This window comes from Phyllostomus discolor, chromosome 4 (assembly GCF_004126475.2).
Source record: "Phyllostomus discolor isolate MPI-MPIP mPhyDis1 chromosome 4, mPhyDis1.pri.v3, whole genome shotgun sequence".
Lineage (NCBI taxonomy): Eukaryota > Metazoa > Chordata > Mammalia > Chiroptera > Phyllostomidae > Phyllostomus > Phyllostomus discolor.
In genome coordinates this window covers 53,129,283-53,142,212 of record NC_040906.2, presented here as the reverse complement: position 1 = coordinate 53,142,212, position 12,930 = coordinate 53,129,283, and the positions used below count along the sequence as shown (strand labels likewise).

Below are 12,930 nucleotides of genomic sequence, written 5' to 3'. Positions count from 1 at the left end.
GTTTTTCTGGGTGCCTTCCCTACTTTCATGCCCTAGCCTTTTTCCCTATAGCTCTATCCATCTGGTAAGATAAATGTATGAACAGAAATCAACAGATCTTCTATAAATAAGAAATGATTATTTTTATTTACTATTCTTAAAAAAATGGAGGATGTTTTATTTCAGATATTTTAATACAACTTTTTTTTAATATAAAAAAGATGTAAGTCTAGAACTTTAACATTAAAAGGAAATAAATGTACAGGTAAGGTCTCCTATGTTTTTTAGAAGCTGATTTTCCTGAGTGTCTCATACCTGAATTACACGATAGCCCAAAATTTCCAAATGTCGTTTTTTCATTGCAGATTTTCCTTTTAAATGAGGGACATTTTTACAAAAAGCTCTTAAATCCAAAAATTCCAAAGCAATTCTACATAAGATAAAAATAAATAATTACTTCTAAAATCAAAATGAGAAACAATAATTATAACCCTTTCAGCAACAAGGATGTACCTTTATAAACCAACAACAGCCAAATGAATATAAATGAGTATACCAAGTTATTTTCTACCTAAATTAGTAATGATATGCCTATTTATTATAATTATAACAAATTATACTAAGCATTTCCATGTTTTCATCCATTTGTTTCTCTGTTTAATATATACTTACTCTGCACCTACTATATGTAAGGAAGGCACAGTGAAGAATACAAAGCTAAAGCAACACAGCTTTGGAACAGTGTTAAGTGGCTAAATGCTATCAGAAAAGTAGAGAGGTATGGAGCCTCCAAAGAAGATACTATTTGCTTCTGCTGAAGTCACTAGAAGATTAGGACTTTAGAGAGATGCTAGATTTTAGACAACCAAAGACAGCCATTAAGGCTGAAAGCACAAAGAAAACCAAAGGTACAGAGGTAGAATGCATGACATTGATGAGAAGCAGATTCTTCTACTCCGTAAATCTTACATAAATGAGTTCAAGTACAATATTGAGATGACAAAATCTGAAACTAAAAAATAAGTTACCTTTCAGTTCCTGGTGGCAGCCTTGATCCAACTCTTGGGGTATTTGGTTCCCAGTGCATTTCTGGCATTTTTCCCAAAGTTGTATTATGACTTCCATAAGGAAGAGGTTTTTTCCTTTTATCCAAGATACACTCAAAATCTGTAAGTACAGGAATCAACAGTATGAAGGTAAATTCTTATAGGTAAAAGTTTAAGATATGTTTTAAATACACACACACACACACACATGCATCACTCACACACACACACACACACACACACACAAAGAATGATGTACCTCCCTAATTATCCAACTTACAAGATTTGGTCCAACGGCACCTCTGTTTGAAAATCAATTAATAAATATAAATCAGCAGGTATCAGTAAACTATATTTAGCATGGGGCTATATTTAAGCACTGGACTAGGTCAAATCACATTAAAGAGTTTTATTCTAATCCCCTGAATTCTGTTGGTCACATTTGGAGGGAGCTACGCCAACTGATCTGAAAACAAGGGAAGATTCAAGCATGTATCCTGTCTTTCCTATCTGAAGTGTACATATCATAAATAGTCGATACAAAGTTATTTTTAGACAAATTCTAGCTAATAAATTCAGAAGGAATGTTAGATGTAGAATATCACTACTTTGCTCCCTCCAATGAATCATGGATGTAGACGATGATTTTAATGGCCACTAAAATCAGTAGGTGAAATGCTGACGGGAGAACTTCCTAATGGATGAGCTGATTGGACATACAAACCCACTGATGGATCGTAATATAATAAAGAGGAAGACAACCAGCCTTGTGTGTCTGCTGATATGATACAATAAAAAGTACATACCACTTAAAAAATAGTCTGACCAAAAAAAAAAAATCTAGCCTGAATCTAATCAAACCTCTAATTCTAACTCCTGGCTTACAGGAAAAACAGGGGATGCTGATGCATGTTAAATGACACCATAGGGTTGCAACTGGAGAAATTTAGAATATTTAAAAAAAATTGAAATACATGAATTGTAAGGGAAAAGGAGAGAAAGGTAGAACTTAAAAGGACAAATAACTGAATACAATGTTTGGATCCCACTTTTACCAAATCAACTATAAAGTAAAAGAAAATTGAGACATTTGGGCATTAGCAAGCTACTTGACCTTGAGAAACTACTGTGAAACTACTGTAGGTAGGGGTGGTGATGGTGGTGTGTTTAAGTTTTTAGAAAACCATCCTTATTTTTTAGCCACCCATTCTAAAATGATACATAACCTGTGATTGCTTGAAAAGAAGCAAATGGGACTCTGGTGAATGAGCATTGATAATTATTTCTGCTAAATGTTGATTCTCTCCACTTTTGTATGTTTGAAATTTTCCCGTAATAAAAACAATCATAAAAGTATTTAAACCAAGAAAAAAAGAAACAATGAATGAAAAGGTAGTTTTAATTATCTACTTTTTACACGTAAGAGAAACCGGGTAAATGAAGCCTTTTCAAATCTAAAGATGAAATATAATTCTCTCATTAAGAGAATGAATTCTGGAGCTAGAATGATTAGGTCTAACCCCGGCTATCCCATTTACCAGCTATATAACCTTGAAAAAACAATATTGTCTCTGGGCCTTATCTGTAAAATAGCATAACTTATGCTCCTTACAGAGACATGAATAAGTTTATTATCTATAAAACACTTAAGACAGTGTCTAACATCATAAGCAATATGTGTGTATCAATTACTATTATGTTGTTATACGAAACTGCGGCATTGTTGGACAGATATACATGCCAGCAAAAAACCCGTGAAATACCAATTATATAAACTACAGAACATTCATTCAATAAAATGTTATACAGTCATTAAGAATAGTGTATTATCACTGTTGGCATAGAAAAATATACACAATATATACGCACAGAAAGTTACAAACACTACAAAATAGGCCATTTTTTATTTTTAAAAAGTCAGTTAGAAATAGAAAAACACACTGAAAGTAAACAGTGCTTATATCATGGGTGATTTTTTTTTTTATTATCTACCCTTTCTGGTTTTTCTGATAATCATGCATCATATGATTTTTTTTAAGTGAGTGTTTTTTAATACCTAAAAAGTAATGTTTCCAACCCGTAATTCTTACTCATACTACATATTATCTTAATTATACCACATTCTTATATATAAAATATTACCTATTAAATCTTATTTCTAATGATTAACATAGTTTTACACAAAAGTAAGCCTGACAACAAGATGTACAATCAGAACCAAACTACAATGGGCTTGTGATGCAATAATCGTAACTTCAATACTAATTATATGTATGATTTTGCAACAGGTTATAAGCGACTTTTTTCTTTTCACTTTTCTATATTTGCCAAGTGTTTTACAATGGATATATATTATTTCTAGTTTGAAAGAAACATGAACAAAACAAACAAACAAAAAGAATAAAGTGCAATAATGGGGATAAAGAGCCGGCCACAGTGCCTGTCACAAATTTGATGCTCAATAATTTTAAATTATATGAGATGGGGTTACAGATCATTTTCATATTCATATTTTAGTGTGTCTCCTTCTGTGAGCATTACCTTTATGGGAGTATAGTCTATCTGGCAAACAGTAGAGATATAAACAAGAGTAGATCTATCTTTTAAAACAACCCTCTGGCACAGACTACAAGTTGTTGCCCAATACCCAATTCTTCTCTTCGTTTTTAAAAGAGTCCTACCTGTCAGCTGGGTATGTGGCCACCCAGAGTAAAAACTACCTTTTCTAAAGTCACTTGCAACCAAATGAGGCCACACAGTATAATTTCAAAATGGTATGTACAACTTTAGAGAACTGTACTCAAAGGGACACTCTTCTTTTTCTTTTCCTCTTCCTCTTCCTCCTCCTCCTGCTCAGACTATAAATGTGTTGGCTGGAACTGGGGCAGTCACCTTGGACCAGGAAGTGGAAGCTACATGTCAGATTATAACAAAATAGAAGGATCCCGGATCTCTAATGTTTGCGGAGCTGGCACCCCAGCCCTGGACATCCCATGTGTATGGGAGAAGGAAATAATTTTTGTTAAATCCCTATTATTTTTGGACTTTTGTCACTCATAGCCAAACCTGATACTAACACAAAACCAAACAACTGAGGTTACATGTTTTGTAGGTGAGGGTTATAATGATTACCTGGTTCAGCCTCCTGCTGAGCACAGAAATCACCGATACACACACACACACACACACACACACACACACACACACACATCATCGGATCATCCAGCTGCTGCCTGAATATCACTGCTTCACAAGGCAGCCCATTTTCAACTTTCAACAAGTCTTTCATAAACTTCTCCATATACTGAATTCAAATCTGCTTCCTATAATTTTTACCATACTTATCCTTGAGATAGAGATATCTAATTTCCTTTCGGGTAACAATCCTTCAAATATTTTTTAAATTTTATTGAACTTATTGTAGTCACACTGGTTAATAAAATTATATAGGCTTCAGATATACAATTCTAATAACATATACAATCCTTCAAATATTTTAAGTTTTATGCTCTCTATAAGACTACTTGTTTTCAGACTAATATCCCCAGCTTTTTTAAAATAAAATTTATTTTTAAAATAATTTTTTACAAAGAAACAAGCAAAATATAACCAAAGTCACTGAAATAGGGGACAGACTGACAGTGACCAGAGGGGAGAGAAGAGAGAATTTCAAGGGATAATGGGAAGGGTTTACAGGGACAAATTTAAAGGACACATGGACAAAAACTAGGGGGAGGGTGGTAATGGGAGGGAAGTGGGGAGGGTTGGGTGGGTGGGCTGGAATGGGAGTGAAAGGGAGAAAACTGTACTTGAACAATGATTAAAATAAAATTTAAAAAATAATAATAATTTTTAAAAAAGATTTTATTTATTTTTAGAGGGCGGGGAGGGAGGGAAAAAAAAGGAGGAGAAACACTGATGTGGGAGAGAGACATCTATCAGCAAGCCCCCAACTGGGGACCTGGCCCGCAACCCAGGTGTGTGCCCTGATCAGGAATCAAAATGGCAACCTGCTGGTTTGCAGGCCAGCATTCAATCCACTGAGCCACACCAGCCAGGGCTAAAATAAAATTTATTGAGCACTTACTATGTTCTAAGGGCAGTGCTAAATGCTCTTCATGCAATAAGTTGGTTAATCCTATTAAGCAGATGTTGTTATCCTCCTTTTACAGGTAAAACAACTAATAAGGTTCAGAGGTCTAGTTTAGGACCTTGCTCAAGGACTGAAATCCATGTAGCCCCAGTCTTTCCTAGTTCTTTGAAGGCCTTCATTTCTAGGCCTTATCTGTCACAAAATGAACACTGAAAATAAGAAGACAATATTAAGATGTGTCCAAAGGACAGAATACAGTAAGACTGCCAGTTTTCTTGTTATTATTAACAATATAGTTTAAAGGAGTATTTGAGTTTTGCCAACCATTTATATTATTAGCTTTTATCAAGCTTATAATCCTTTAAAATATTCTGTGTGTATGCAGATGTTTTCTAAACCTAATTTTAGAAAATTTATGTTAATTCTCTTAAAATTTCATTTTTTCACTTATGCTTACTACTTGAATTGTGCCATTTTTAAAAAACTTTTTATTGCCATCAAACATATCACCTGGCCTATCAGCTTTGTCATCCTCAACTAAATCAGAATGACTTCTACAACTACACCGAGAAATAAGATCAGCCAGGTTAGAGCTGAGCACATACCTATGGAGATCCTTAGCCAGGGTGATAATCCAACATAGTTTTTGAGATGAACTTAAACAATGACACTCACGTAAATAATTTCCCTAACATAAAGATACTGAGTGGAAAGGACAGAATCTCTTGAAGATCCAGAAATGTCCAATGGATCTAAATCTGGGTTTTATGTATTTAGACTTGGTGAAAGACTGACCTTAAACTTTTTTTTTTTTTTTTTTTGCTGGTTCTATTCCATCAGGACACACGCCTGGGTTGTGGGCCAGGTCTCCAGCAGGGGGCACGTGAGAGACAACCACACATTAATGTTTCCCTCTCCTCCTCCCCTCCCTTCCCTTCTAAAAATAAATAAATAAAAATTAAAAATATAATTTTTTGAAGAACAGCAAAATGCTGGGTCATGGGAACTTCACTGTTGTTTTCTACTTCTGTGTCTTTGGAAATTCTCAAGATAATTTGAAAAAAAATTCTTTAAAACCTTTCTTTTTAAAATTCCAGTGAATGCATCAATAAGTGGATGAAGCAGTTGATGAGATAATTAAAGACTCACCTATTGTATGGTAATAAGGTGTAAGAACCGAGGCTTTTACACAATTCATTCCTCCTAGTACCTCTGCTAACATTTTATAAATCTGCTGCTGTGCTCCATTCAGGCTGCCAGTATCTTCATGAAAATAAAAACAATTAGTTCACTTAAAATAATCAGTTTTTGAATGAAAATCATCCAGTTCTACAAAGTGAAAAATAAAGAGTAGTATTTCCAACAAGAGCTTCAATGCAATAGTATATGAAATGACACTAAATGCAGTATAACACAAGTGCTTTGCACTCTACCAAGAGGTTTCGTGTTTGAAATATTAAGAAATTCTTGTAACCCAAATCTCACTTACAAAATGGTTCCATTAAACAGGTCATGACACTGTTGGGAACTCTGGTGTCATAGGCTTAAAAACAGTAACAATGCACTACCATAATAATTTACTTCAGAATTAAACTTTAGTTTCTGACCCAAAGAAAACACAAACCTTTGTTATAATGCTGTTGACAGAAGCGGTCATGAAACCACGGAATCTGATACTCAGGGCACTCCAAGCAGACTGCTCTATTTAATTCCATAAGACGAACCTGGACCCTTGTACTTAGCGATGAACATAAAACTGAAATAAAAGTATAGATTAATGGATTTTGTTGGCTTGGACGTAGCAAAGACAATCCACTTGTTCACATTCACTTATGCCCATTACTGGCTGATACTTTTATTCTCATAAAATCATTTCAGCTGCACACACATACTTTACATTTTTTCAGTTATTACATTCAGAGGCATGGTTAGGACCAACTTCTATGTTGCTTCCACTGATTATTAACTTTAAGACTACATTTCAAAAATACTACCAAATAATTTTCATTGATTTAATATTCCCCATTGAGGAATCTATCTCCAGGGAAGAAAAATGAGGTCAATGATTTATGTATAGCAATCATTATTTGTAATAACAACCTCTAAGATAGATAAACTTTATTACCTCCATATAATGGCAGGTTATGTACACACAAAAAAATCATGACATCAAAAACTATTTAATGGCATGGAAAATTATTCAAAAAACAGTTTAATGATAAAAGGTAACTTATAAAAGTGAATGCATAAACAATCCAAATTCTGTTTTAATAGATATATAGATATACACATAAGAGCAAGAGAAAGGCAGAAAAGAAACACTCAAAACATTAAAAATGGTAGTTTCACATGGTGGTAAGATTGAGTGATCTTTTGTTTTCTGTGTTTTCTGAGTTTTCTACAACAAGTGAGAAGTACTTCTACAAGCAAACAAAAAAACCAGCATTTAAGTGCTTTAGTATAGGTAGAACTGAAACTTGGGTCAAGTACAAATGATAATTTAATAAAATGTAGATACGTACGTTCAAGTTGAGAATCCAATCTGCCTAAGAATTTGATGTTAAAAATTGTCTTTATGAGATTTTCTGGAAAATATTCATGTATGGCCAAATAGAAACCAAGGAACACTAACATGAGAGGATCCAATATACCTAAAACAAAAGTAAGATTTTTTAAAAAAAATTATAACACACAGCCACCTCACATATACATAAGCAAACACTTTATTCAGGTACGACCAGGTTTTTAAAAAATGATGCAAACACAACCTTGCCAAAACTAATCTATATTGTCACAATCTCATCAGCGGTGAAGTGGCACCTCTGGGTGGGGGTGGAACAGGAAAGGGGACAGGGAGAAGGGTACTGCGGTGATATTCTGTTTCGTGGCCTGTGTGCTGATTCCCCAGGTGACTCAGTTTGTATAAATTCATACTATGTGCTAAGGATAAGTAAATGTTTCTTTATTATTACAGAAACTTCATAAAAAGTTTTTTCAATTGCCTTGAAAAGAAAAAGAATTCAAAAATGAAAGTCAATAGTGTATATAAGAAGAAGTGATCCCGGTGTCTATGTACTGATGATACTAACAGTGCTCAGAATGTGTTAAGTATCACTCACTGTAGGCACTTTACAAATATTAACTTATTTAATACATTTTTAATTGATTAGGTTGGTTTTTTTAGAGAGAGTGAGGGGAAGGGACAAGTAGAGAGAAACATCAATTTGTTGCTCCACTTACTGATGCACTCACTGGTCAAATCTTGTACATGTCCTGACCAGGGATCGAACCTGCAGTCCTATGTCAGGACAACACTCTGACCAGCTGAGTTACCTAGCCAGGACAAACATTAACTCATTTACATCTCACTTCAGTATACAGTAGAAATGGTTACTATCTCGACTTTACAAATGAGTGCAGAGATACACAGAAGTTAAATGACTTGCCCATAGTCACATGGTTAGCAAGTGGAGGGTAAGATTTGACCTGGACAGTCCAGCCTGGAGCCTGGACCACTATACTGTGCTTCTTAGTAGGGATCTCAGATTTTCAGGCTGAGTGTGGACATGCATGAAGCTCAGATCTCACCTGGCACCGCCTCCCTTACCTGCCACCCACCAGCCTGATACACATCCCAGAGAATAAGGCTTGAGATAATTTAGCTGATTTGCCTCATTCCAGAGACATTTCTGATGAAAAGGGAAGGGGGTCATCCAGAAGGCCCTATTGCAGCAATATTTTTGCAAAGTACAAAAATAAACCTGAGTATTTTCTTTTGGATTTTTTGTTGACTTTACTTAATAAAGCAAGATCAAGGTAAATGAGGAAAATACTCATAGTGACAATCTCTAGCAACAAAGCTGATCTGTCAAAACAAACATTTACTCAAAATAAATTATTACTCCATTAGTTATTTTAAGTTGTACTCATAAAGATCTCCAATAATTTTCAAACATTCTCTCAGTAAGTCTTTTAAAAAAATAAAAGCTGTACTTCTCAACCTTTTTGGTCTTATACCCTTCATTCTGAAAAAAAAATCTAGTATCTAAGCCTCTATTTAGAGAATATAGGAAGAGATGTACTTTCAGTTCCTTCTGAAACATGACTGAATTAAGAGAGCATATTCTAAGACCAACTTTCAAGTCTCATCTTTCTACGTACAGTTGTTACTAAAAATGAATGTATATAAATGCCACACATGCATACACTCACTCATATATAAACAGACTTTTCACAGTCCCATTTTACTTAACTATTAGCAGACACAATATAATCAGATACGGTTAGATACTATCTGGCTTATAGATCCCACAAAAATGTAGCCAAGTCTATGAACATGATACTGATACAAGTAATGTATTTGCTCTGGTCTCACGCCAGCTTAACTACTAAAACTGAGAGAAAGAATCAGATACTATGTGTCTCCAGATGTGATACAAATATTATATACACAGCACCACATACAAGGCATTTTTGCTAAAAATATTTCATCTGAATCTAATCAAGCATCTACTCCTAACTTATAGTTTACTAGAAATACTGGAGACAAAGAAGCAAGGTTTTAACAAAAAGCAATCAGAGAAATCAATAATGTGAATAACCCACAATAAATAGCCAATATCTTTTTTATGGCCAATATCTTTTATTAAAAAAAAAAAATCCAAAGAAAAAAGGGAGAAAGTGACGTAACAACTCAATATTAGTTGCTTTAAAAAAAAAGGTTATAAAAGGCAATTTGGTAAGATTTGGGTAAATCTGATTATGCTATAGATGGTACTTGTTCATTAAGTATGATATTGAATGTCCTTATAACCTCAAGTATTTGAGGCTGAGACTTCAAATAGCTCATCATACATGCTCGCATGTGTACACACAGGCACACACAGCCACTGTGGCAAAATGTTAGTCACTATTCAAAAGACAGATTTGGGCACACAGTATACAGAAGTTTGTTATATTGTTATTTCAATTTTTCTGTATAACTTGAAAGCTTTGGTAAGAAAATGTTAGAACAATACAAACACCTTTCCCCCAAGTGAATCTCGAGCAAAAAGTAAAACCAAAACCCCAGAGAATATTCTAGACTCCAAGAGATCCAAAAAAAAAGCAGCCACATGAGTGAACCTAGAATGGATCCTGGGTAAACAACCGCAGTATTTTGTATTTTGGGAATGAAGGTGATTTACACATTAACTGTATGCCATATATTAGGGGAGTACTAATTTTCTTAAGTGTGATAACAGATTTGTGGTGATATAGAAGTTCATTATTCCTAGGAAGGTGTATGACTGAGTAATTAAAGGTGAAGGGTCACAATGCCTGTACTTTACTTTGACATGGCTCAGAAAAAAACAGAGCAAGAGAGACAAACAGTAAAGCAAATATGGTAAAATGTTAATGATTATTAAATCTATTCAATGAGTATATAGGTGCTTCTTGTTCATTCTTTCAATTTTATCTGTAACTTTAACATTTTTCTTACTAATAAAGTTTCAAAAATGAATACAAACTTTTTTTAGGTATAGCACCCAGAGCTATTACAGTTGCCCTCTAAATGAGAAGTATCAGCAACAGTATCCTCCCACCTACTCATTCAACTTAGTACCAAACAATATACCTACTTAAGTAAGGGTTAAGGTGTTGAATGCAAGTTCCAAAAAATTCATCCCTTTGAGGTGGATCATAGTTCAAGATGCTGAAAGGCAGAATAATAGAAAAGATCGAAAAAGGATGGATCTGTACAAACAGAACAAAAAATGTTTAAACTTCAGTAAAACAAAATTGTAACCTAATTATTTTAGGTAGGAGTGTTTTTCTAACATGTCTATAGTTAAATGAACATGCCTATAGTTAAACAATGAATGTATCACTCTGTTTATTAATTTTTCCACCCTGGTATAATCTATTCTACCCTACCATTAATTTCTAGTAACTCTGAGTATTATAAAGAAAAGTTAAGTCAGATAATTTACAAATTAATTTTGTTAGGTATAAAAATCCCACTCTAGAAATTCACTAGTCATAAAAATGAATGGGAAACAGTATCACTAAAATATGTATCAGGGCATTTTATAGACTTACATAATGTAATTAATGGAGTTTCTTAGTTTATAATTACCAAAATTTATCTGTCTTTCATTCACTTTATTTCACTATTTACTCATTCATCCAATACTGCCAAGAAATATGCTAAGCAAATAAGACACACTTTTATTTTCATTTGAGAGAAATACTAAGTAAAAGCCTTACCCTTATATATACAGTAAATTTTGTGAGCTTCTCATTTAACACAAAAGGCAGCATTTTGTAAGTTCCAGGAATGAATTTGTAGGAAGACACACTGACAATTTAAGATATAGTACACCCTAAACACAGCTTTGAATGAACTACAGATCCACTTATCTGCAGAATTCCTTCAATAAATACTATAAATGTACTTTCTCTTCCTTATAGTCTTATTTTTTTCTCTAGCTTACTTTAAGGATACAGTATATAGTACATATAACATACAAAATATGTGTTAATCAACTGTTTATGTTATCCAGTCAACCACAGACTATCAGTGATTACATTTTGGGGGAGTTAAAACTTATGAGGATTGCCCCACATTATTCAATAGTCAGCTGTACTGAAGTCAGTAGATACCTTATAATTTTCTGTTTCACACTACTTTCACACTTTTGAATGTAATTGTTTTTAAACAGTAAAAGTAGTATCACAGGATTACAGAAAATAAGGAAAAGGGAAAAAGAATCATTCATACTCTAATATCCTAATACAACCAGTATTGCTTTAAGTATTTCTTTCTAGTCAATGAAATTTGACTACTGATCTTAACAGTCTGCCCCTAGCTGCAATGCTGGAGAAAAAGGGCTTAAGGAGAGAAACAAACAACAAATTATTGAACCAAAAACTAGACTTTAATTTCTAAACTTCAAATTCTAATCAAGTTCTCAAAGTTTTCATGATAAACATTTATGTTTTTACAAGTTGACAACTATATAAAACTGTGTGAAGTTTCAAATTCACCTTTTCAATCTGCTGAAGGGCCACTGAGGCTATCTTATCAAGCAGCAAAGTATTGAGGTAGTTACTTCTAGAGATAAAGGATGCAATTCCTGCAACATTTATGTAATTAATTTGATCCATCAAACACTGTAAAGTAGCAATTGTATCTTCAAGAAGTGACTCAGCAAACCAGTCTCCTTTCAAAGATCTAAGTTCTTCCCATAACAGATTCAGATTGTTGTATTTTTGTAGTCTCTGATGACTGTAGTGATCTAATTTTTGAAGTAGTTTCAGCTGTTTTCCAGTAGTATTATCCAGATACATGTGACCACACTGAATCCATCTCAAAACAGATGTGGCAAAACTATTCAGGTCATTTAGGTCACACTGTGGTAAAACTGCTTCAATTCGAGATATCCCCGCTTCATCTAGGCGAGGAGATGGAAGCATAGAAATAGCAGAGACCAGGACGGAGATCTCACTAGGTTTGACACTAATTTTCAAGTAACTATAAAGAGGGAAAGTGAAAAGAACAAAATTAATACATCAGTAACAAAAGCCAAAACATATACAAGTAACATATATAAGTAAATATGAGTATGTAATTATTATAATTCATAGGTGGGATAGGCTAAAAATACAAGTTAATTTAGGAAGGGTTAACTCATTCAAAGATGACAGGTCCATAAAGAGTTACTAAGGGAAACCCTAAGGTAATCTAAAGCACATTCCAAACTTTTTATGCAAAAACAAAACCACAGTTGCTGCAAACAAAAGGTCAATGTCAGAACATCAGAATATTTC

The 12,930-nt window shown here is 33.8% G+C and overlaps 1 protein-coding gene across 6 annotated transcripts in view; it reads right to left on the bottom strand.

The window, feature by feature from the left end:
- The window catches only part of FASTKD1 (FAST kinase domains 1), a 56,832-nt gene that overhangs the window by 4,136 nt on the left and 39,766 nt on the right, over positions 1-12,930 (bottom strand). For all 6 annotated transcript variants that reach the window (XM_036023332.1, XM_036023333.1, XM_036023331.1 and 3 more), the window contains 7 exons: positions 12,148-12,634; positions 10,740-10,854; positions 7,641-7,769; positions 6,743-6,874; positions 6,268-6,381; positions 1,008-1,146; positions 295-409 (listed from right to left, as the gene is read on the bottom strand). In XM_036023332.1, coding sequence (XP_035879225.1) covers positions 295-409; positions 1,008-1,146; positions 6,268-6,381; positions 6,743-6,874; positions 7,641-7,769; positions 10,740-10,854; positions 12,148-12,634 — 1,231 coding nt within the window. The remainder of the gene's footprint in view (positions 1-294; positions 410-1,007; positions 1,147-6,267; positions 6,382-6,742; positions 6,875-7,640; positions 7,770-10,739; positions 10,855-12,147; positions 12,635-12,930) is intronic.